Below are 26,815 nucleotides of genomic sequence, written 5' to 3' on the forward strand. Positions count from 1 at the left end.
GTGGGTATATTTGTATATATTTATCTTTTTCATATCTTTCTGCTATATACTTTGTGACTTTTGGCAAGCGATTACAATTGACTAAGCTTTAATTTTGCCATTTCAAAGTGGGAATGATAATGATACTAATGAAGAGTGTTAGTACAGTGCTTAGCACATAGTAAACACTCACTTTAGGTTTGTTGTCACTTGTTATTGCCTACAGTAATAACTAAGCAAATCTCTTCTTTTCATACTTTCTCTTGTGTTCCAGTAGTACCGTGAACAGGAAGCCATTCGCCTTTGCCTAAAACACTTTAGACAACACAACTATACAGAGGCCTTTGAATCGCTGCAAAAAAAAACCAGGATTGCCCTGGAACATCCCATGTTAACAGATCTACATGATAAACTGGTGTTGAAGGGTGATTTTGATGCTTGTGAAGAATTGATTGAAAAAGCTGTAAATGGTATGTTATAGACGTGTAAACTTAGTTTGGTTATTAGAGTGACTTCAACTATATACAAGAAACAGTTTTTTGAAAAGAATATAAGCTTATGCCAATTATTAGTTTACTTTTTTCCCTGTCTTTTCATTCTGTAAAGATTGTTAGCTTGTTGAATTATGTGCTTCTTTTATATAAAAATAGGTTCATAATGAGACTTGAAAAACAAAAAAGAAACATATTTGAACTCACATATCTAAATCTAAGTTGCCATCTTAGGAAACCATGGAAGGATGCATTTCTGAATGCTAACATTGACTAGCACTAAACAATGTTTAAAAAAATGCTTTAAATGCTACCTTCTATGTTAGAGGCCTATTTATTCCTTTATGTATTTTTGTTGATATACAATTACCAATTTTAATGACATAATTTGGCATAATGGATAGTTGGATATGCCAAAAAAACATTATTAGTTGAAAGCTATAATGAATTAGGAGATTTGTATTGGAAATATCTGTGTGGTATGGATGCTGCATATTTGCTGATTTTCTTGGGTGGTTTGTAATCTGGTTTTGAAAGAAATGTGAATATCAGAACACGATATACTCTCCAGAGGTAATTGTTTTGGATGATGGCACCTATTTGAATATTTAAAGTCTTATGTTTTGTTATTTTCTTTTATTTTTCTTTTATTTTTTTTATTTTTAGCAAGAGTGTGTGAGAGAGAGGGAGGGAAGGAGGGAGGGAGGGGGAGAGAGAGTGAGTGAGAGAAAATATTTTTTAAGCAGGCTCCATGCTCAGCACCAAGCCTGTCACAGGGTTTGATCCCATGACCCTTAAGAGATCATGACCTGAGACAAAATCAAGAGTCGGACACTCAACCCACTGAGCCACCCTGGCAACCCTGTTTTGTTATTTTAAAAAAGGATCTCTGTTATAGAATGGCATTCTTTTAAAAAATCTCCCACTAACTTTCACAGTGACAAAGAGCAGAATACGTGCTTATGGTATAACAAAAAACAAATAAACATTTGGTCTTTGTCTCCTAAAACTATTGGAATTTGGTGGAGGGATAAGAGTGTCTTAGATATTGAAATGACAGGTGGCTGGGGTCCCTAGATAGATTCAGATTTCTAGAAACACAAACCACGTGTGCAGAGGGCTAGAACTTTCAGCGCCACCCTGAACTCTGGGGAGGGGAGAGGGGTCAAAGACTGAGTTCAGTCACCAGTGGCTGATGTTTTAATTAGTCATGCCTAGGTGGTGGAGCCTATCCACCCCCCCCCCAAAAAAAAAGAAAAGCCTTAAACATTGAAGTGCCTGAAGAGCACATGGAAAACACTCACTCACACACACACACACACACACACACACTCTCTCTCTCTCTCTCTCTCTCTCTCTCTCTCTCTCTCTCTCTCTCTCTCTCTCTCTCTCTCTCTCTGGTTTTATTATCAGTCCTGAAGGGGGTTGTGGGAACCCCAGATTCGTACACAGTAAATCAGAAGTACAGGTGGCCTGGGACTTGCAGTTGGCATCTGAAGTGGGGTAGGCTTGTGGGACTGAGCCCTTTCACTTATGGGGACCTGTTGGTAACTTCAGGCAGATAGTGTCAGAATTGAAATGTTGGATACATCCTATTTGGTGTCAGAAAATTGGAGAAATGGTTGGTGTGAAAAAAAACCCCCATACGTTTGGTATCAGAAGCACTGTGAGTAAAAACAGCTCAGTATTCAGTATAAAACTTGTGGAATGAAATTTGGTGATTTTTTTAATAGGGAGAAAGAAAAATAGACTTTCTCAGTTCTGTGCTTTCATATAGTTTAATCTTATTGCTGTTACCATTTGTTATTAGATGCTCATTTATCAGATAGGTTGACTATTTTACAACTGAAGAAAATGGAACCAGTACAGCCTACTTTGAGTTTATAAATTTTAAATTAACTTAAAATGAATTGCTTCTGGCTTCATTGCTTTGTAATAATCAACTTGTCTCTTAGCTTTATACATTGTTAGGGCTTATTTATATTTATTTGGTAATGATTCTTGCAAATAAATGATTACTGTTTGGAGTGAGGTAGAAGGGGGAAAGGAACTAGGGAGCAGATTGGGAAGAAAAAAATTTTTCCCATATTGGTAATAAAATAAACATTGGAATATAAACAAATAGAATATGTATGATTATTAATCTCTTCCCAAACCATTCAAATGCCACCAGTGAAAGTATAAATGTATGTATGCCATTTTTTTTTTAATCTTTATTTATTTTCAGAGAGGGAGAGAAAGAGCATGCGTTAAAGCACGTGCACACATGAGCAGGGGAGGGGCAGAGACAGAGGGAGGGAAAGAATCCCAAGCAGGCTCCATGAGCCCGATGCTGAGCTCAATCTGGGCTTGATCTCACAAACACGTGAGATTATGACCTGAGTCTAAATCAAGAGTCAGAAGGTTAACTAACTGAGCCACCCAGGCCCTCCTATGTATGCCATTTCTGAGAATGAGGAAGTCATACGTGCTTTCATGGTTTGTTACTTTTGTTTCAGATCTTTAAGGCATGTAGTATTTTATTAAGGTAAATAACAATGACAGCAAAAGCAACTGGCAACTTTATGCTATGACTAGGCTAGAAACAGTTATATTTAAAAACTGTGTCTTTAGGAGACACCTGAGTGGCCAGTCACTTAAGCATCCAACTCTTGGTTTTGGTTTAGGTCATAATCATGGTTCCTGAGATGGAGCCCTGAGTCAGGCACTGACAGCTCAGAACCTGCTTGAGATTCTCTCTCCTCCCTACCCTCTCTCTGCCCCTCCCCTGCTCATGTGCTCGCTCGCTCTCAAAATAAACAATAAATTTAAAAAACTAAATAAAAACTGTGTCTTTATAAATATACTCCTATAAGAGAAACTGTTAAAACTATGTGAAACTCTGATACTACAGAGACTTATTGGCTCTAGGAAGGACCCGAGTTTAGGGAACATTGGTCGTAACTCTGTTCTTGAGACTTAGAGCTAAGTCATGTTTTTTGTATTCCTCAACTGGCTTGGAACAGTATTTAGTTAATAAACATTCCTTTCAGGGTTGTTCAGTTGCTGCTGACTTCACTGATGATGATTTGTTGGACAAATAAGGAAGTAAACACTGAAGAGTTTTTTGGCTTGTGTTCCACTAAAAACATAGAGAAGGGCAAGAAGTTCCTGTTTGCTAAATAGGAAAGTTGAGAGAATGAAAAGCATTTTCTATGAAGCATCTTATAATGGATGAAACAAAAAATGATTTTTTGTATATATTAACATGTTCTTCAAGTATGGTATTTTAAGAAAGTGTCTAATAGGCTTCCTAGTTGTTAGAAACATCCCTGCATTTAACAGAAGACCATGGAGGAGGGGAAGGGGGAAAAAAAAAAAGAGGTTAGAGAGGGAGGGAGCCAAAACATAAGAGACTCTTAAAAACTGAGAACAAACTGAGGGTTGATGGGGGGTGGGAGGGAGGGGAGGGTGGGTGATGGGTATTGAGGGCACCTGTTGGGATGAGCACTGGGTGTTGTATGGAAACCAATTTGACAATAAATTTCATATTAAAAAGAGAAAGAAACATCCCTGCATTTACATTTAATTTCGTGACAGGTGATTCCTGAACCAATTAATGCTACTTTTTTGTTGACAATGTCTGGGGAGAAGGTAGAGTCCAGTGATTATGGGCAAAAGTAATCACCTAGGAACAGGAACTCATCACTTTGCAGTGTTTATCTTATTTCCTCTTGAAATTAAAGTTTGCTTTTGTGAGGTAAGGGAGTGATAAAGTTTAGTAAAGTTTAGTAAAATCAAGTTTAATAAAAGGGTCCAAAAGTTTCAGCTGGAGGTCTTTATTGTCTTCCCACTTTCCCTCCTCTTCTCCCTTTTCTTTCTCCTCTTTTATCTGTTTCTTCTCACCCCGTGGTGGTTAATTATGTGGCTGGCCTGTTTCCCTGACAGCATTTTTTTTAAGTGAGATCTCTAGGCTTGTTGGAGTTTCTAGCCTTTGTGGCAGGGTTGTTTTTTTTTTTTTTTTTTTTTTTTAACGTTTATTTATTTTTGAGACAGAGACAGAGCATGAATGGGGGAGGGTCAGAGAGAGAGGGAGACACAGAATCTGAAACAGGCCCCGGGCTCTGAGCTGTCAGCACAGAGCCCGACGCGGGGCTCGAACTCAAAGACTGTGAGATCATGACCCGAGCTGAAGTCGCTCAACCGACTGAGCCACCCAGGCGCCCCTGTGGCAGGGTTTTTAACTACAGATCTAGTATTGTTAATGGCTATAGGGCTGTTCATATTCTATGTATCCTGAGTGAGCATGGGTAGTTTGTGTCTTTTTTTAAAGTTATTTATTTTGAGAGAGAGAAAGCTCATGAGGAGGGGAGGGGTAGAGAGAGAGAGGGAGAGAGAGAATCCCAAGCAGGGTCTGAGCTGTCAGTGCAGAGCACGACGCGGGACTCCATCCCACAAATCGCGAGATCATGACCTGAGCTAAAACCAAGAGTTGGACGCTTAACTGACTGAGCCACCCAGGTGCCCCAGTGGTTTGTACCTTTTAAAGGACATGCCCATTTCATCTAAATTAGTGCATTTATTGGCATAATGTTGTTTATGCCTTTATGGCACCTTTATGTCTTATTTTTTATAGTGGTAATTTTTGTCTTTTGTATTTGTCTTTTTTTTGTCTCAGCAGTCTGGCTAGACATCTATTAGTTTCATTTTAAGAAAACAGCTTTTGGTTTCTTTGTTACCTCTCCTCTCACCCGTGTGTGTGTGTGTGTGTGTGTGTGTGTGTGTGTGTGTGTGTGTGTGTGTCCTGTTTCATTGATTTCTACCTTTATTATTTCCCTTTTTTTCTGCATAGTGTAGTTTTAATTTGCTCTTTTTCTAATTTCTTACAAATGAAACCCGAGGCCATTAATTTGAGATCCTTCTTTACTAATACAAGCATTTAGTGTTAAAGAATTTTCTTTTAAATGTAGTTTGCTCCCTGGTGAGTCAGATACTTTCCCAGGTTGAGTTGTTGCACAAAGAAAACTGTAGCATAGAAGGAGATCACAGGGGATGGCTTCCAAAACTGTGACTCCCAAAGAGGGGATAAATGGGTTCCTTTTGTTTAGGGTTAGGATGAATATTTAGATTGGGAAGCCTTGTGATCTCTTGTAGAGAAGGGCATAAGGTCACCATGTGCCTTAAGGAAACGTGCCTACACATAGATTGTATGTCATGTAAATGAAGCCGAGTCTCCTCTTTGGGCAGAGGTTTTAGTATTATAATGAGGTAAAGGTTGTTGTGAGTCATTCCAGAGGTCACCCCATGGTCCTTCTGCACGGGAGTTGGGAGTTTAGCTGAAAAGATCTGGGTGGTCTGAGCCTGTGGGGTCTTGTCAGGGCCCTCGCCATCACCTCATGAGTGGTTTCAGGTTTCATTTGCCTGAGTTAAGAGCTAAACCAGAAAGAGGAGCTTAAGGAAAGACAAGACAAATGCTCGTAAGTACGAGCTGGTGGGTCTTGGGATCCGGACAGTGACATAAACACTGCTAGCTGTATATCACAAGTTCTGCTTTGTTGTGTTTTCACTCCTGTTCAGTTTAAAATACGTATGCATAATGGCACACTTTTCTTTCCAACCCTCCTTATGCCTTATTTTGTTCTCTTGTGCTTAATCTTTTGGTCAGGATATCTAGTACAAGGGTGAGATGACATAATGATAGTGGATATCCCTATCTCAAAAGAAATGTTTTCAGCATTTCATTGCAAAGTATCTTACTTGATCTGGGGTTTTGGAGCTTCTGTATTAGATTCCTAGATTGCTAAGAGTTTATGTTATTAATGGGTATTGAATTTTACCACTTTTTCGCTATCTTTTGTGATACGATTTTTTCCTCCTAAATGCTATTAATATGTGAAATCACAGTGATTGATTTTCTAATGTTAAACCTCAGATATATTTAACTTCTCATTTCTCAGATAAGCCTATCTTCCTTACATAATTTTTGGTCTATTTTGGACATAGATGGACTAATGTTTTGTTAGAATTCTTCCAACTATTTTCATTAGTAAGATTGGCCTTGTAATTTTTACCTTTCTCTTCAGGTTTAGCATCATTGTTACACTGATCTCACAGAAAAGGTTGAGCTAAACTTTTCTTCCTGTAATCTGAGTATGTGTAAGATTTGAATTCTTTCTCATGTGCTTGGTAGAACTTGTCATAATGCTCTCTGTGCTTCGAAATTGCTTGGAGGAAATACTTTTGTCTATCAATTCAACTTCTTTAAATGTAGGACTGTCCAGGGTTGTTTGGTTGGTTGAGCGTTTAACAAGATATCTTTTTCTAGGAATTTGTCAGTTTCACTTAAAATTTCAAACTTGTCGGCATGAAAATATACATGATATCCCCTTGTTTAATGTTTTCAGGACTTCTTGAAATGTCTCTTTTCATTCTTTCTGTTTCTCATTTATGAATTCTTTTTTTCCCCCCATCACTCTTACTGTCACCAGAAGCTTATCAAGTATATACTGGTCTTTTGAGGAAACCAATTTCTGGTTTGTTGATTCTTTCCATTACTTCTAATATCTTCAACTGATGCTCTATGTTTAATGTGTCTTCTTTCTCTCTTTGGCATTAATTTGCTGTCTTTTTATAACTTACTGAGATGCATGCTTGGCATATTAATTTCCAGACTTTGTTATTTTCCCATGTATGAATTTAAGGATATAAATCCCCCTCTACTTATTTTTTAGTTGTGCTATGAAGTATTTTCATTTTTGTCCAGTTCAGTAATTTCATTATGAAATAATATGGCTCTTTTGTGAGCCATAGTTAGATAGAAATGTAGTTTTGTTTTTAATTTCCAAATATGTTATGATTTTTTTTATTGTTGTAACTGATTTCTGGCATGAATGCATGTATTGTATTTATAGGATTTATTTATAAACTTATTTATTTATAAATTTATTTATAAATACAGTATGTATTTATAGGATTCTAGTTCTTTGAAATTTGATAAGACTTACTATGGTCCAGTCTGTTTAATTTCTACAAACATATCATACATACTTGGGCAGAAAATGAATTCTTTATTTGTTAAGGTAATTTTCTATATATGCCCAATTGGTCCAGTTTGCTAACCATGTTTCATAAATTTTCTTTACTGAGAGTGATTTTATCTGATTCTCTCAGTTACTAAGAAAAATATTAAACTTTCCAGTGTGATTTTAGAATTGCCTGTCTCTTATAGTTCTGTCAAATTTTGCTTTATAGATTTTGAAAGCCATGTTTCTAGGTATATATACATATTAAATTCTTTAATTTTGAATTAAATCTTTTATCATTATGAAATATGTTTTTATCTCTAGTGGTGTTTTTGCTTGAAAAGGTATAAATTACATTAAGCTTACATTAAGCTTTTCATTTGGTGTTTGCATAACATCTATTTTTACCTTTTATTTTCAACCGTTATATATCCTTTTGTTATTTTTTATTTTTATTTTTAATGTTTATTTATATTTGAGAGAGAGAGGGATGCTCACGCATGAGCAGGGGAGGGGCAGAGAGAGAGGGAGACAGAATCTGAAGCAGGCTCCAGGCTCTGAGCTGTCAGCACAGAGCCCGATGCAGAGCTGAAACTCACATACCATGAGATCATGATGTGAGCTGAAGTCAGATGCTACGAGCCACCCAGGTGCCCGTCTGTATTCTTTTTTTAAAAGAAAGGGGCGCCTGGGTGGCGCAGTCGGCTGAGCGTCCGACTTCAGCCAGGTCACGATCTCGCGGTCCGTGAGTTCGAGCCCCGCGTCAGGCTCTGGGCTGATGGCTCAGAGCCTGGAGCCTGTTTCCGATTCTGTGTCTCCCTCTCTCTCTGCCCCTCCCCCGTTCATGCTCTGTCTCTCTCTGTGCCAAAAAAAAAAAAAAAAAAAAAAAAAAAAACGTTAAAAGAAGGATTTAGTTTGATTTAAAAAAAAAATCTGCCTTCTTTTGATTTGAGCATTTATTTACTTCGTATGATTGAATTATTGGTAAATATATAGGTTTAATCTTACCATTTTACGGTATATGTTTTGCCGTATCTTTCATTTTTTGGTTGTTGTCTCTTCTTTTGCTTTTAATCTTTTCATTGTTTTTCTTTTTGTTTTTATTTTTTTAAGTTTATTTATTTATTTTGAGAGAGAGAGCGTACACACAAGTGGGGTAGGGGCACAGAGAGAGGGAGAGAGAACTCCAAGTAGGCTCCATGCTGACAGTGCAGAGCCTGACATGGGACTGCAGCCCAGGAACTGTGCGACCATGACCTGAGCCAAAATCAAGAGTCGGATGCCCAACCGAGTCACCCAAGTGCCCCATTTTTTTCTTATGTTTGTTTGGAAGCAGCATACTCTGTTTATCTAGACTATATGATTAGTCTAGAAATTATACCAAGTACACATATTTAACAGAATTCATCGGTACCTTTACCCTTTTCCTGTACTAGAACTTAGTGGATTTTCAACTCTCATCTATTCACCTTCCAGTTCATATGCTATTGTTGTCCATTATTTTGATACCATATTAAAAGACTCTATAAAACTCAATTTTCAGCCAGTGTTCATTAAGTTTTCCTAAATATTTACTAGTTTTTTTGTTCTTTGTTGATGTTTGCATCTTTGACCTTATATCTAGGATCAGTTTTCTTCTGCCTTAAGCATATCCTTTGGAATTTCTTCTAATGTAGGTGAACTCTCTTGGTTTTTCTTTGCTTGAAAATTTTATTTCTTTTCTTAAAGGATATTTTTGCTGAATATGGAATTCTAGGTTGACAGTATTTTTTTTCTTTTTTAAATTTTAATATCTTTAAATTTTTATTTATTTATTTATTTATTTTGAGAGAGAGAGTGAGGGAGGGTCAGAGAGAGAGAGAATCCCAAGCAGGCCCCTCGTTGTCAGCGCACAGACCAATGTGGAGCTTGATCTCACAAACTGAGATCATGACCTGGGCCAAAATCCAGAGTTGGACGCTAAACCTCCTGAGACACCCATGCACCCTGAGGGTTATTTTCTTCAAATACATTTTGGATATCAGTCCACAGTTAACTAGCTTCCATTTTTCCTATCGAGAGTGTACTGTAATTCTCAACTGTTGCTCCTTGGAATGTACTCTTTTTCCTTATGGCTGTTTAAATATTTTATTTTTGTTTTAGATGATTTTATTTTATTCTTTTTAATTTTTTTAATGTTTATTTTTGAGAGAGAGAGAGAGAGAGAGTGAGTGTGAGCGGGGGAGGGGCAGAGAGAGAGAGGGAGACACAGAATCTGAAGCAGGCTTCAGGCTCTGAGCTGTCAGCACAGAGCCCAGTGCAGGGCTTGAACTCAGACACCATGAAATCAGACCTGAGCCGAAGTCGGACCCTCAACCGACTGAGCCACCCAGGTAGACTATTTTTGTAGTTACGTTAAAAGGGCAACGCCAGTGTGGCAGCCCTGTTAACTATTGTGTATTTTGGTTTTCTTTTAGTCAAATATATGTTGCCTTTGTCATTCATTTCTTTCATTTTCTCATTTATCCTTTTTAAATGCACATTTACTTTGAACTTTTCAAATTTCTCTAAATTCTTGATCTCCTTTCTATGACTATAAGTGGGGTTTTCTCTCCTTGCACTTTGGCCTTCATTTATGTGATATTTTTTTTTCTTCCTCTTTACCTTCAACTCTGACAATTCATGTTTTATTTCCTTTTATTGTTTCACTGTGTCTTTTTCAACTGTTTACATCTCTTAATGTTTTATAGAGAGGGTTGTTGCTTAACTTTTTTACATCCATAGAGAGGTATTTGGTTGTTTTTATCTACATCTTCCTGTTGAATCAGATTCATTTGCCACTTTAAAAAGTTTCTTTCTTCCTTTTCCTTTTTATATCTTTATATGAAACTTGAGTTGATTATTTCTGAGTAGTACTAATCTTTAAATGAGGTGAGTTTTTCCTCACTATTTTAGGGAAATTCCTGTGGGTCAGGAGATATGGCTGTGTTCCAGGATAGCAAGATTTTTCCTTATGATACTTTTCCTTTCAGATACTGTTTCTTCTCAGCAGTGCCCATCGTATAAAATCTCTCCTTTTTTCCCCCTGATTGCTATCCAAAATGTTGCTTCTTCCTGTAATTCCTGTTCATTCATGCCTGTTTGTTCCCTGCCCTGATTACTCCTTTCCATCACTATTCACTTCCAACTAATTCTTCAAGGCCAGCTCTTCCAAGATCGTTTTTTTTATTATTCCCACACATCAATTGCTCCCCCTTCTCCACTCCTATCTGCTTTTGTGCCGTATTTCTCATTTTGTGTATCAAAGCTGGTTAGTTTTCTGCTAAGTATAGTTCCAAACATCACATCATTGTCATTGTCATAACTAACATGTATTTGAAGGCTTTGCAATGTGCCATTTACCTTTTTAAACCCTATTTATGAATTAATTTATGTAGTTATCATACCTACCTTCTAGGGTAAGCGCTGTTGTTATCCCCATCTAAAAAAAGCAGTTTGCCTAAGATAGTGCAGGTGGTAAGTGGCAGAGCTAAGATTTGGATCCGTACTTTACTATGCTTTCCTGTCCTAGTAAATGTTTACTGCTTCAGTTTCCCCAGTAGTTATTATTATTGTAGTATAAACTGCCATAATTATGTCTCTTTGCAGAATTCTAACAAACTGCTGAAAAGCATATATTTTTTTAAAAATCTGCTTTATGCAGCCATTATTATTCTTGAATTATCAAAAAGGACTTTATGTTCTACAAGTTACTGCCTATAAGTGATTTTGTATTTCTTCTGAATGTCATCTCTGTTGTTTTTTTTTTTAATTTTTTTACATTTATTTATTTTTGAGAGACAGAGTGGCACAAAGTGAGAGTCGGGGAGGAGCAGAGAGAGAGGGAGACACAGGATCGGAAGCAGGCTCCAGGCTCTGAGGTGTCAGCACAGAGCCCGATGCGGGACTCGAACCCACAGACTGTGAGATCATGACCTGAGCCGAAGTCGGAGGCTCAACCAACTGAGCCACCCAGGCGTCCCTGTCATCTCTGTTTTGATGAGAAATCAGTCTGATAGAAGTTTGGGTTTAGGCTACAGTACTATAATCCATGTTCTCTCTCTCTCTCTTTTTTTAATCTTTGATGAGGTTTGAATTTTTTTTTTTTTCTTTTGGTAAAAACTTCCTAAGTTGCATTTTTTTATCATGTACTTTTTGAGAGGATATTCACTACTAGAGACAAGAACATCTTGTGCCTAGTTAGGACTGTATGAAATGTGTTTATTATAGTCTTAATCATAGGTGAAAAAAATGAGGTGGTATTGGACCTGGAGACTTTAAATAGTTAGAAAATTGTTAGCAACTAGGTAATAGCATGCTTTCTCCTAAGTGATATTTTCATTTCTTTTGGATAGTTTTACTTTTTATCAGACCTTCTGATTTCCTGCTTTTGATGTTTGTCAGAAATAGAAATATTAGCAACTGCCTGGCTTCCTCTTAAAACATAGAAGTAATTTTTAAACTTAGATAGTTCACAAGAATGTTTAAATGCCTCAGTTTTTAATTTGTTTTAATAGTCTAAGTTTTGGCTGAGTCATATAAAATACCTACAAGTAGGAATACTGAAACAAAAGGCAAGATCTTTCAAGAATTAGAAATATAGGGAACATGCTGAAACTGTTTAGGGTGGAGAGGTGTCAATTTTTTATTTATTTTCAGATCTTAAAAGGGAATTCTTTTAAATTAAAAGAGGTAAAGGTAATTTTAATTTAAGGTACCGAAATCAACGTATTTTGAAAAAATCTTTACCCTGCTTTAGTCTTTGCAGCATTTTTATTGATTGTTTCAAGGGATTTCAAGCTTGTTCGATTTCTAGACATTTCACTTTTTCTATTAAAAAAGTAAAGTTTCTTTAGTATATCTCTTATGGATTTAAAGCAATTTTAATATTTACCAAAGCCTTAATAAACATTTCCATTATTACTTTTCTTTTTGAAGACATAAAAGAAGACTCTTAAAGCATGTTATTCTGCTGAAAGTAGCCACTCCATGTAACATACTCCAGATCCAATCTGGACTATTTATTGGTAACCCAGATTACCTGGCAAGAGGCAGTAATGCATATTAGAATAGATTAAACGAGAGTCATCCTTCGTTTATCATGTTCCTCTGTACAATACAAGCTTTTTAAAAATTGTTATAGAATTTTTGATACAGAGTGGTTAGATGATTTAATACTGTAACATGTAAGAAGGTCAATAAACTAATAATAGAGTTGGGTAGGTGGAGTGTAGAAAGGAATATGAGAGGGCTGGAATTCATAGATTTCTACCTTTGTCTTATGTTAAGCCATGATTTCTCCAAAAGAAGAAGTGTTTTGTTTTTTGGTAGAATAGCTAGATTCTCAAACAAGCCATTGCTTATAAGGAACCATTTCCAACTGACAGGAATGCTTTGGGTAAGTAAGTAATCCAGAGTAGGGACAAACCAGCATTCCAGAGAAGAAATGAAACATAACAAGTAAACTTTAGCCACAGTAGCCCATAAGTTTTTATAGGGAGATTACATTGTTTCCTTTAAATCAAAAATAATTTTTTCAACTCTTTTAGTTTTATTCTTTTAATATTGGATTTGTTTAATATGTAGTAGAATGATTTAGTATGGCAAGTTTTATTTTCCAAAGTCTTGCTTTTTTTTCCATGTGTTATTGAATAGGTAAATTTTGCCATGTCTGTTACAGTGTTTTATCTTAGATGTAATTAAAAACAAACTGATCCGTCCTATGTCTGTTTTATATATATACATATGTATATATATGTGTATATATATATATGTATATATATATACATATATACACACACACACACATATATACATATGTATACATATATATAAATATATATATATATATAAAGGTGTATATATATATACACACACATATATAAAGGTGTATATATAGGTATATATATAAAGGTATATATATAGGGGTGTGTGTGTGTATGTGTGTATATATATATATATATATATATATATATGTGTATGTATATATTTTTTAGAGTCCTTGGGCATGTTATTTAACTTTTCTGAGCTTTGACTTTTTAATCTTTGCAATAATTAATAATCATCATTCCATAGGTTTATTTTAAGGAGTAAATTAGTTTAACCTTTGTGGTGTCTTGCTCACAGTTGGTACTCAGCAAAAGTCAGTTCTTTTTTCTTTGGTAAGATCTTTTTTGAAAAGCTATTTCCAGATTTGATAATGTTATATCTGAATAATTTTCTTTAGGTTTCATAATAGTCTCCACAGAAGAGTAGGAGACATCAAAGAGAATTGTTGTCTTTTAGAATAGTGAACACAAAAGGAATTCATTAGGGAGAGATGGAGACAAATTTAAAAGTTCCCCAAATAATTTTTTTTTCCAAATGTTTGCTTGACTACTCTGGGGAAAATGCTGTGACTTGTTAGGGTGCCATTATATGCTAAGAAAATGCTTTATTGAAAGCAGGAGTTTTAGGAGCATTTTATTTTAATGTAAGATACTTAGTAACATTAAGATGACTCAGAGAAAAAATGTCAACCGTGTGGCTAGGAAACTCTGCCTGTCCCCTGCCTTTTTTTCTATTCTAAGCTTTTATTTTTTTCTTTAATTTTTTTTAATGTTTATTTATTTTTAAGATGGGGTGGGGGGGAGGGGAGGCGCAGAGAGAGAGAAGGAGGCACAGAATCCAAAGCAGGCTCCAGGCTCAGCTGTCAGCACAGAGCCCAACATGGGGCTCGAACTCACAAACTGTGAGATTGTGACCCGAGCCAAAGTCGGACACTTAACCAACTGAGACACCCAGGTGCCCCTCTAAGCGTTTATTATATACTGAGTATATCTGATGCTATGCTATTAACTATCATTATTCATGGAAGATTAATTTTGTTTAAGCTTAATATTTATTTTCAGAGAGAGAGAGTGTGTGCATGAGTGGGGAAAGGGCAGAGAGGGAAAGAGAGAATCCCAAACAGGCTCCGCAGTCTCAGCATGCAGCCCGAAGCGGGACTCAAACTCAAGAACCATGAGATCATGACCTGAACCAAGAATCAGACTCTTAATTGATGGAGCCACCCAGACAACCCATGGATTTAATATTTTAAATTTTGCAAGTAATATCCTCTGCAAGCCTGATTGTAAATACTTTGGGTGTATTTGGCTCTTTGTCCTTGTTAAAAACAAGCTAACATCAGTGTATAAAAGCACTGATGAAATGTGGATGTGTCTAGTGACTTGTGAAGAATAGACATTTCAGGAGTAACAAAGGCTATGAAAATGGCTTTTGTTACATTATGTTATAATAACAATATGTTACAAAGTTCTTCTGAGGTTTAGAAATAATTCCGTATATTTAGTTGCTTTGTGGCTTTTCTTCTGGTAATTGTAGTACTCGATGCAAAACAGTTGGGGAAACAGTAAAGTACAAATAAAAATGCCCAAATAAAAAATCATCCTAAACCTGGAAACCAAAGAAAATCACACCTTTTCAATGTATGTCACTGTTGTATTTTTCTTCCATCTGTGTGTCTGTGTATATTTACAAATTATTTTACAAAAATTATATAACGTTGGGGGGTTTGTTCTTTTTACTTTGAAAATTACTGACAGTATTTTCTTAGGTCAGTTGTATTTGATAGAAAAAAAAAAACCAACATGAAGGTCTTGATGAGTATTTGTGTGCTTTTTAGGTTAGTAAGAGTTGGGGTGAAAGGATTGGCTGAAGAAACAATTAGAGAGCTTAATTTTACTTGCAATGTGCAGAAGGACTTTAAAGATCAGGGATGGGGTCATCCATTTGATTGGACCTGTTGATGTGATCACTGCCTTAGCAGCTCTCAGAATTTTCCCCAGTGGATTTGAGTTCTCTTTCAGAATAGTGCTGCAAGGCTTAAGGAGAAAGAGGAGATGGAGACTTTTCTAAGACGAACATAAGGTGGAATCACCTGACACATGTAGTTCAGTAAATATATTGGTTGTAACGGTGGTGTAATCTTAGTGTGCCAGAATTTGGAAGGAACCACTGGCTCTATCCAGCTTTTTGAGAGAGAGAGACAGACAGACAGACAGCAAGAGACAGCATGAGCAGGGGAGAGACAGCATGAGAGAGAGAAAGGGAGACACAGAATCCAAAGTCAGCTCCAGACTCTGAGCTGTCAGCACAGAGCCTGATGGGAGGTTTGAACCCGTGAACCGCGAGATCATGACCTGAGCTGAAGTAAGACACTTAATCGACTGAGCCACCCATGTGCCCCACAGGCCCTATCTAACTCTTAAACACCAGTTTTAGAGATAAGGAACTTACTTATCAAAGTTGTATAACTAATTAGTATGAGAGATGTAGGTAATATGGCAGTTGGTTACTGTTAAAAATGTGAAATTTATGACTTCTCTAATTTTCTCTATTTTTGCTTTGTGTTTTTCATGTTTGCAGTTTGTCTTTCTTAGTTTTCTCCTCATCTCTGTATATTCCCATCTTTTACTTTTTTTCATTTCTCTTCAGTTAGCCATTATGTAGAATTAATATATATTTGTAAATTAATGTATATTTTTAAATCTTTATCAAATAATTTTATCTTCTGTTTCAGGTTTTGGAAAAAGGATTATGTAACTTTTATGTGTCTCACAACTTACCGTTACTAACAGAGCCCCACAACATTTTATCTGCAAAAAGATTTCCAGTCTTGTAATGGGAGAAGAGTATTGGTCAGAGTAGGCTGGATGGGCAAGAATTATCAGGAAAGCCCACAGGGGAGGGACACCTGGATGGCTCAGTCCGTTTAACATCGACTTCAGCTCAGGTCATGATCTCAACAGTTGTCACAGTTGGTGGGTTCCAGCCCCACATTGGTCTCTGTGCTGACAGCTCAGAGCTTGGAGCCTGCTTGCAATTCTGTGTCTCCCTGTCCTGTCTCTCTGCTCCTCCCCCACTCACACTCTGTCTCTGTCTCTCTCTCTCTCAGAAATATATGACCATTAAAAAAAAACTTAAAAAAGAAAAGAAAAGCACGCAGGGGGTGGATTATGATAGAAACACTCACTAAAATAAGTCATGAATCTACTTGTTCCTCATACTTTTTTTTTTTTCTAAGCCTATTGTGGGGCTTGAACTCACGACTTTGAGATCAAGACCTAAGCTGAGATCAAGAGTCAGAAACTTAACCGACTGAGCTACCCAGGCACCCCTTGTTCCCCTTTGACAATTAAAATATAAATGCTAATGTGTGAGTGCTATTTTAAAAAAGGGAAGATGAATATTAGAACTTTCTTTTTGCGAGAATTTTGTTGAAGACCTAAAGGCAAAGAAAAAGAACAGCTAGAGGAGTGTATATCCCAAGATGGAAGCTTTCAGTTAAAGTCATCTGAAAAGACTTGAAAGCTAAAGGGTATGGTTATAATCTTCATAATTACCCAGAAAAGAAAGAAATTAGGGAGATTTCTGTGTATTACACAGTCATGGAGAACAGACAGTTTTACTTACAAATTTACGTTCAGGGACTAAATAAAGTAAAAGGGAAAACCTTTTTTCAGAGTCAAATGATAGAATTTACAGTAAAGTTGTCTTTAGAATCTATTTGGATTCATGTAAAAGAAAAGTCTTGTTGAAGAAAATGTAGGGATGCCTGGATGGCTCAGTCAGTTAAGCAACTCTTGATTTCAGCTCAGGTCATAATCTTATGGTCTGTGGGTTCAAGCCCCATATTGGGCTCTGGGCTGACAGTGCAGAGCCTGCTTGGGATTCTCTGTTTTTTTTCTCTCTCTCTGCCCCTCCCCAGCTTGTGCACACTCTCGCTCTTGCTCGTGCTCTCTCTCTGTCTCTCAAAAATAAGTAAACAAACATATTTTTAAAAAGGTAAGAAAATGTTATTATATGACATAACAAGAAGTCCAGAGGTAGATTTCATTGTTAGTCAATTCAGTGATGCAGTTTCTTTTTCTCTCTCTGCATTGTCATCATTAGAGAATTGACTTCATTCTCCTGCCTCCACAGATTGGCTGTAGCAGTTATGTATATTGCATACAGACAGGAAAATTTCCAGAGGAATAGAAGTAGATTTTTCTTCTCGGTATGTCTGTTTAGAAGCAAAGGGAACATTGGACACATTAGCCAGAATTGAGTTCCACACCATTCCTAAACTAATCTTTGTTGATGGGCGTGGGATTAGGTTTTGATAATTATTTGGGATGAAATGGATATATATGTGGGTAGTTCAGTCTTCATAATCACTATGGCAACTAGTGTAACAACTCTTAAGAAGTAGATTAAGAATTTATCGATGAAATAATAAATTCAGAAGTAAAACAGTGAAACATAAATCTCTGCCCACCACTAAATGCTGCATGATTTTAGTGAGGTTCCTTCATTTCTGTAAACACACATCTCCCTATGTGTAAAAATGGAGATGATAATGCCTCGTTCATAAAGTGTTTTAATTTTTTTTAATATTTGTTTATTTTTTAGAGAGAGACAGAGTGATGGCGGGGAGGGCAGAGAGAGGGGAAGACACAGATCCAAAGCAGGCTCCAGGCTCTGGCTGTCAGCACAGAGCCCGACACAGGGCTCGAACCCACGAATTGCAAGATCATGACCTGAGTCGAAGTCGGACACTTAACCGACTGAGCCACCCAGGTGCCCCTATAAAGTTGATTTTAGAATTAAATCATATTTAGTCTGTCTTAACTAAGAATGAATTTTAACATTTCATAAGTATTTGGTAAATATGTAGCCCTACCATTACTGGTACTTTTACCTCTGTAGTTTTGTACTCAAAGAAAATGATGTAAAAATGGAATTTTCACTTTAAATATGAATTTTCACTTTGTTTTTCCTGAAGCTATAAGGGCCTGGACCAGAGTTGTTGCCGTGCAAAGTTTCTTCTGTAGTCTTTTCTTAGTAGCGACCAAAACAGGGAAAGCAGTAAATTGAGTATGAGCTGCCACTAAAAGAGTTTGTTTACATGGTTGTGTCAACTAGTACTGTACTATTTATATTTGAGATAACGTGAGAACCGAAGTGACACATTTTATGGAAGTGTGCTATTCTTAGTGTATTAATGACATATTCGTAATTTCCCTTAATGAAGGCTTTTTTTTTCACTATAATAAAAAGCGTAAGCTGGTTAATGTAAAATTCTCTCTCATTCTTTGATATTTGCAGATGGTTTATTCAATCAGTATATCAGTCAACAAGAATATAAGCCACGATGGAGTCAAATCATTCCCAAAAGCACCAAGGGTAAGCCCTGTTTTCTAGATTGTGAGTCTTGCTGTCATGTCTCAGCTTCACTCTTCTCAAGTTATCCAGTGCTTTGCTAAGGAAAAGCAGGTGTTTAAAACAAGACCTAGGTAACTTAACTAGATGAGTTAGTTTATTATATTTTTCTCTTGAATCTTTTTGTTTCACCACTAAAACAGAAGGCTGAGCGGTTTTCACACAGAATACCCTCATAAACTGCCTTTATAGAGGTACCGTAAAATTATGGGCATATGTATTGTAATGCTAGACATGTTCCTGATAAACCTTCGATTCTGCAGAATTGCTCGCTGAAGCTAACAGGGCTTATGAGAAAAGTAGGAATGGGGCCTACCAGTGTAAATCCATGGAACATTTTAAGCGTATATTAATGAAAACTAGTGTAGTAACCCTAATAAAAATAAATACTAGTACAGTTAACTCTTCACAGGCACTTATATTGAGCATCACGGTGACTTTGGAGCCGTAAACCCTTGGACTCTTGCTTCCGTCTTTGAGCTGTTGACCCTAGAGGGTATTTATCAAAACTTTATCAAAATCTGATCCAGGATGTACTTTTCATTAATCCATTTTGTCCTACAGGGGGAAATATTTGTCACTTCTTGTTCTTGACTCCCTGCTTTGCCAGATGGTTAACATAGTGGAAAGTGTAGCAATTGGTTAGTGCAGTTACTTGCATTAAGGAAAGACGGTTCTATGGATATTTAACTTTTTCCTACAGACTTCATAAATTGCTAAACCCTTCTCTTTAATTGTGAGAAAGCTCTCCCCTGATGGTGTTAAACATTAATATACTGGGAAAAATTGCTTATGAACCTCCATAGTTTCTATTATTCAGACGTTGTTTCTCCTTTATCAGTCATTTTTGAGGTAATTTTCATCAGAGAAACACGTAGCAGACAGATTTTAGTTGTGTATTGGAAAACTAATGGATTAAATATATAAAATGCAAATGTTAGTGTTTTAGTCTGTTCTTGAAAATGGCAATCCTGATTGGGGGGGAAGAAGGAAGAAAAGATCAAACTTCAATATAACGAGCTGCAAAATCTTAACTAAATTGGAAAGAAGAAGGTTTACAGAGAACTTCTGAAGAAATGGTCCTTGAACATAGTAGTAATGGAATGTTTCTGTTTCGCATCTCATTTTCTTTCTGCATATGAGAACTGACATTTCAGTCTTTTTCATGGTACCCCTGTGAAATTAGTAAAATCTTGGATGGTCCCTGTTTTCCATAGGAGAAAGCTGATACAGGGAAAATTATTAACCAAAGTAATGTATTTCAATTAGGAGAGGTATAAAGAAAACCTTAGGTTTTTTGGTTTACATTAAGTAAGACATTAGAATCCTACAACCCTACTGAACCACTGAAATGAAGTTATATCTTCATTAATACAAGATTTGGTATAAAGTAAGATTTGATACAAGTTGAACAGTAGTTCTACAGAAGTTTTAAAGTTTCCTTGATTATATTTCAAACTTCCCATTAAGCTCTGTGATGGAAATAGGAATCAAAAGGAAGTAAATCTTAACACTTCTCAGTCAGTACTCAAAATATTTGGTAAACTATGCAGTAATATAAATTAATATGAAACTTGATAACATCTTGGTTTTCAGTAGCTAGCTGTATGAACTTTGAAATTCATTATACTAAGTTAGGTATGCCTGGTATAGAGACCTGAGATCTCAGTCTGTAACTGCTTTCCACCTTTACTGTGTCACTCCAGTACTTTAGAGTTTATTGTCTTATGCTTTTGTGGAATATCCTCTGTTCTTGCTGATTTATGGCACTGGTCATAAATACATTGAAAATAGTTTCCTGTTGCATTAATAGCCTGAAAGAAAGCAGGCAAAGGAGCAAGGTAATTACTATAAACACAGTTACACTCTTCTTTTGAGTCTTTTTACTGGTTCTTAATATTGAATGAATAAATGTGTTATTTACACTACTCGTTACAGACTTACGAAGTCAGTCTAGATTTACAGTTATTCTGTGTTATTCTTTTAAAATAAAATACTGTTTCTTCTTCAGGTGATGGAGAAGATAACCGACCAGGAATGAGAGGGGGCCATCAGATGGTTATTGATGTTCAAACAGGTGAGGAATACTTGCAATGGAAAGCAAATTCATTTAAAAATTACACATTTAAAAGTATCAGGTAAGCACGAATGTACTTTTTCCCATCGATTGCAGAGGTTAAATGTTATCGACCATAACCAAGTTGCAAAGAAAATAGACATTAGCCATAGCTTTAATATAGACAAGGTAGCGACATATGAGAGAGGAGAGGCTGCTGCACAGAGAACATTAGATAAACTAAAAGAAACGTGTAGCCCTTTGTAGCTCTGTGTGTGCGTGTGTGTGATTGTATATGTTTTTGACTTTCATAGCAAACTGTTGGAGTATTTCTCCTGGCTTCTCAGTGCATTCATATTTTCATGCCATAATATGGGCATTATTGCAATAAAAGAGAATTAAGATCTTTTTTGAGAGAAAGAATATCAAGTTAAGTAGCTTAAGTGTTGGTAGACCCACTAATTGCTTAACATTGTTCACAAGCCTATAAATAATTTGTTTTAGTTATTCTTCTTCGCTGCCTTTTAAATTTTATTCTGTACCTTGGTACTGAAAATTTTCCCTAGGTTTCTACAGCCTAGGACAGCTTAGGTACCATTGTATTTAGAGGTTAATGCTAAAATTATAGTAGCTTTCAAATTACCATCTGGAAAAGCAAATAATACCAAGAAGTCAGTGTAATTTTACTTTATTGTTTGGTTTTAGAAAACTTTACTTCAGGGAGTGCCAATATCGATCCACGTAATAAATTAGTTTTACTTTTGCAGTTCTGTTATTGTGTTAAGCTGATTCATAGTGCTTCAGGAATAATTTGTTGATTCATGTCATAAAACAATTAAGTACAAAAGTTATCACAGCATAGGTAATAATCTTCTAGGCATTAATGTATTTTCACAAATGTTTTATAAGTAACAAAAGAGAAATGATAATATTTCTCTTAAAATTAACTGCTAGATTTGTATAGTAACCTGTGAGCTGGTTTAGGAGTATTATTGGGGTCTCTGAAAAAGGTCCATTTCAAGGCTTAGGAACTTGTTTTCCTAATCCTAGTCTCTCTCCCCAAATCTCTTCCCTCCTACAGGTATAAGTTTGACTCAGCTGTGGAATCTTAAGTATCTTTTTTTCTACCTGAGCATCCAATAAATATACATATGCTTATTTGTTAATGAACCAGATGTAACTTTTACATGTATATTCTTTTCTGCCACCATTCTCTGTCCTGTTTATGAATGGGCTTTATGGGGACCCAGGATACTCTTGAAACGATTTTTAGTATTTTTGTCTGTCTTTGTGGAGTTTACTGCGAAGATCCGTTACCATATATATATACGTATATATGTGTGTGTGTGTGTGTGTGTGTATATATCTATATATATATATACACATATATATATACATATATATATACATACATACACACACACACACACACATATATGTATATTTTTTTAAATGTTTATTTATTTTTGAAAGACAGAGACAGAGTGTGAGTGGGGGAAGGGCAGAGAGAGAGGAAGACACAGAATCTGAAGAGGCTCCAGGCTGTGAGCTGTCAGCACAGAGCCCAATGTGGGGCTGGAACCCACGAACCATGAGATCATGACCTGAGCCAAAGTCGGACGTTTAACTGACTGAGCCACTCAGGCACCCCGCATTACCATATTTTTTAAGGGTTAATACTTATATTAATTTTTGACATTCTATGGTAAATACTGTTGAACTAAGTAGTCACAATTTCAAATAAAATTCATTACTTATTCTTAAGTGGTATTCATATTTGAAATAATAGTGTTACAAAGTAAACCGTTGCCCACCCCTCCCCTCTCCTTGTATTTTTCCCAGATTATTTGTTGCTCAATCTGGGGTGTATGAAGAAGAGAGTAGTAGGTGATAAAGTCAGAGAGGTAATGAGGGGCCAGATTGTGTTCAGTCTTTTAGGCCTTTGTTGGCACTTTACCTTTATTCACAGTGAGATGGGAAGGCATTGTTGGACTTTAAGAAGTGTGATGAAATGGGGCACCTGGGTGGCTCAGTCTGCTGAACGTCCAACTTTGGCTCAGGTCATGATGTCACGGTTCGTGAGTTCGAGCCCCTCATCAGGCTCTTTGCTGTCAGGGCAGATCCTGCTTCAGATCCTCTGTCTACCTTTTTCTCTGCCCCTCCCCACTTCACGCATGCTTGTTCTCCCTCTCTCTTATCAAAAATAAAAATAAACGTTAAAAAAAAAAAGTGTGATGAACTGACTTTACATTTTAACAAGACAAATTGGATTAAGGGCAGAAGCAGAGAGACCTTTTAGGAAGCAGTTGGCTTACTGGAGAATGATAATAGCATTGGCTTACGCCAAAGTGGTAACAGTAATGTTGAGAATTGGTGGAATTTTGGATGTATTTGAAGGTGTCAGTTGACATTATTTGCTGATGGATTGGATGTGAGGTGTGAGAGAAAGCAGTGAAGGATGACTGAAGGTTGTGACTTGAGCAATTGGAAAAATAGTGTAGCCATTCCCTAGATGAGTAAAACAAGAGGACCGATATGGTAGATTGTTCAGCAACTCAGGTTTAGGCAGGTTAAGTTTGAGATGCCAGTTAGACATCCAAGTAGGTCTGTCAAATACGTAGTTAGATATGTTAGTTTGAGGTTCAGTAGACAGGTCTGGGCAGAATAATCATTTCCCTCTGTGTATTTACACAGCACATTTTTCATACTATTATTTTTACTACGATTTTCGTATCGTTTTAGAGCTGCTTGAATGTGTGGTATGTATCCCCTGCCTCTCTATGCAGTTTCCCCATCTCTGTCCCCCAGTCTTAGTGGTCTTACTGAGAGGGGAATGGCAGACCTCTTGCCTTAATTTTATGGCCACAAAGCCTGGTCTGGAGGACATGTACACTAACTATTCATTGAATTGAATCAAAATTTTAAAATCCATTTTCCTTCAAGTAGAAAGAAAAATATTTACTTGGAAACTATACTCTGACATTGCTGTAATCCTTGATGAGTAGATTGTGTTATAATATCATTTATTATAACAGACTAATATTTTTCTGAGGTGAATTTATGTTGTTATATTCTAATATATTTAACTTTTCTGGTGATTCTGCTTATTCTTGAACATAGACTATGCTTCCTTAAAGCTGTAGTTATCATTAGTTTAGGATCAACGTAGAAAAATTAAATGTTATGTAGAGCTTTGCATTCTTTAGGGCAACATTTGGTGCTTTCTGAATTTACTTTGGGTACAAATCAGAATCTGTGATGTTTTTGGGTTTGTTCTTTAGAAATCTTTCTATTTCTGTTATAAAACTATTAATAGCATGATTTACCAAAGTGTTTTCATATACTTTTTTATTTCATAATATATGTACCAGAGCCCTCTTATAACTGCTACCATGAGGTTGACCTTAATCATCCTCAAAGAGATTATATTTATTGCAGATCTTTGAAAGAACTTTTTCTAGTCCAGTCTTATTGACATAGCAATCAAGTATAGGCTGAGGTTTGAGTTTGTGAGAAAGGGGTGTATGTGTTGGACATACCTGGGTTTGAATCCTGACTTTTTCTTTGAACGTGAATGAGTTGTAATGATGATAAAAATAGGAATAATAAATTGTTGGGAGAATTAAATAATATATATAATGTATATATTATTTATAGAGTATTTTTATGTGCAACATAGTAATATACAATATAAACTGATTGGTTCTGACAAGAGAATTCTATGCAAGTCTAGAGACCTTTCTTTGTGTTTTTGACAGAATCTTACAGTAGAAATATTTTAAAACAACTAAAACCTCTTGAAAAATAATTTAAAACAACTTGAAAGGCAGTCCTAAGGAAAAAAAAAATAACTTACCCATAATCCCACGTTCTAACTAACCAATGTTATTTCAGTATAATTTGTTTCGTCTTTTATATACATTGTCATGGATGTTTTAGAAAGGAAGGGAAATCATAAATACACTTCTAAGATTTTTAGAAAATTTAAGAATTTTGCTCATAAGGATTAAGTAGGTTTAGTAGTAAAGAATGACTTTCCCCAAATAGTTTAAAGAACCTAGAAGTTTTACGTTTATAAAGTTGATGCCAAAGTAGTAAAATGTAGTTTAGAGACACCCAGTCACTGTTTTAAGTATGCATTTTAAAGATCTCCAGGGCAAGAGCTCTTTACCTGGTGAAGATATATACAAAATTTTGTTTGTATGTACGTTTTTCTGAGAGAATCCATGAATTCAGATCATCAAAAGCCTCTTTTTTTTTTTTTTTTAAGTTTATATATTTATTTTCAGAGAAAGAGAGGGAGAGGAAATTCCAAGCAGGCTCCTCTCTGTCAGTAGAGAGACTGGCGTAGGGCTTGATCTAACGAACCACGGCATCATGACCTGAGCCAAAATCAAGAACCAGATGCTTGACCAACTGAGCCACCCAGGTGCCCCCAGATTATCAAAAGAACCTTAACTCAAAAAGTTAAGAACACCTTCACTACAGTAAAACTTCATAAAGTTCATTTCAACTTCCTTAAAGTGGCTTGTATTTCAAAGCAATTATTGCTTCCCAGTGTTTCATGTGTCTCATTTTCTTAAATATTAAAAATATAATGGTGCCTAAATTTTCTTTTTTTTTCCACTTTATAGTTTGTTTTTTTTTTTTCATTTTGCTACAGCTCTAAGGATGGAGTAATTATTTAGAAAAGTACTTGATGGCATAAATTTTACTAGTTAATTTCAGAGCTTTCTACCATCCTAAGCGAATTCCATCATTTCTACTGTGGTAGAGAAGAAATATGGTATTTTGTCCTACTGTCCTATTTGTCCTATTTTGAATGTGGATGTCCGTTTTATTGACTATAATCCCTATACCTGGTACCTCTCTACTTCAGTTCTTCAACTCTGAATTATGTTTCAGCTCTGGGTAAAATAACGCAAATTTAAAGAGAGAAATGGCATGTCTGTTCTGTTTCAGTGTAGAAGTCTGAAAGACTTCTGAAGAAGTCAGATGAAAATTTAAATATCCATTGTACCAGGCAGTTCTTTGCTGTGGAACTCTCATTGAATTTTGAGAACCTGCAGTGCCGTGCCTTTTTTCCTCTCTCAGGATAGGTAGTAAGACTCAGGCAAAGTCCTGGTATTTGATATCTACAAAAGAAATTAAAGGGGTGTTGCTTGTCACTTGGTGGAGCCCTTTTGTGGAAATCTGAACCTTTGACTATTCTGTACTAATTATATGAAAGTTCGTTTGTTCTTTCTTCCCTCCCTCCCTCCCTCCCTCCCTCCCTCCCTCCCTCCCTCCCTCCCTCTTTGTCTTTCTTTCTCTCTTCCTCCCTCCACCCTTCCTTTTTTCCTTTTTCTTTTCTTTCTTTCCACAATGCTGTATATAGATTTTCCTTAAATTCCTTAAAGAAACTTATGAAGGAAATAGGTGAATATGAGTTTTAGTTGTGAATTACAAATACATTCATTTGGCTATATTTCTTTAGCTATGTCACGAGTGTTTTTTCTTTTATACAGTTACCAGAAAAGAATTCTGGAAATCCAGCCTTTAAAAAAAATTTTTTTTTAATGTTTATTTATTTTTGAGAGAGAGAGAGAGACAGAGCCAGAGTATGAGCAGGGGAGGGGCAGAGAGAGAGAGGGAGGGAGACACAGAATTTGAAGCAGGCTCCAGGCTTTGAGCTGTTAGCACAGAGCCTGATACGGGGCTCGAACCCATGGACTGGACCATGAGATCATGACCTAAGCTGAAGTTGGATGCTCAACTGACTGAGCCACCCAGACACCCTGGAAATCCAGCCTTAATTAAGGATACAAAATATATTCAAATATATATACTGAAAATACAGCCTTTTAGCAGGGAAAGTGTATGTTGAATTTAACCAAAGGATCAGTCTCAAGATAGTTTTGTAATTATAGCTATAGTAAGAATATGGTTCTATTTAAAAAGGGAGGCAGATAAATCCAGTTGATAATTTGTTGGGTCATGAGAGTTCAAGGGAACGGCTAAAGAAGACAAGGTTGAAGAATATG

The 26,815-nt window shown here is 36.2% G+C and overlaps 1 protein-coding gene across 2 annotated transcripts in view; it reads left to right on the top strand.

Moving 5' to 3' along the window:
* The window catches only part of MKLN1 (muskelin 1), a 214,106-nt gene that overhangs the window by 110,938 nt on the left and 76,353 nt on the right, over positions 1 to 26,815 (top strand). For both annotated transcript variants that reach the window (XM_007076283.3, XM_042972575.1), the window contains exons 6-8: positions 257 to 449; positions 18,623 to 18,700; positions 20,748 to 20,813. In XM_007076283.3, coding sequence (XP_007076345.1) covers positions 257 to 449; positions 18,623 to 18,700; positions 20,748 to 20,813 — 337 coding nt within the window. The remainder of the gene's footprint in view (positions 1 to 256; positions 450 to 18,622; positions 18,701 to 20,747; positions 20,814 to 26,815) is intronic.

This window comes from Panthera tigris, chromosome A2, assembly GCF_018350195.1.
Source record: "Panthera tigris isolate Pti1 chromosome A2, P.tigris_Pti1_mat1.1, whole genome shotgun sequence".
NCBI classification, from domain to species: Eukaryota; Metazoa; Chordata; class Mammalia; order Carnivora; family Felidae; genus Panthera; species Panthera tigris.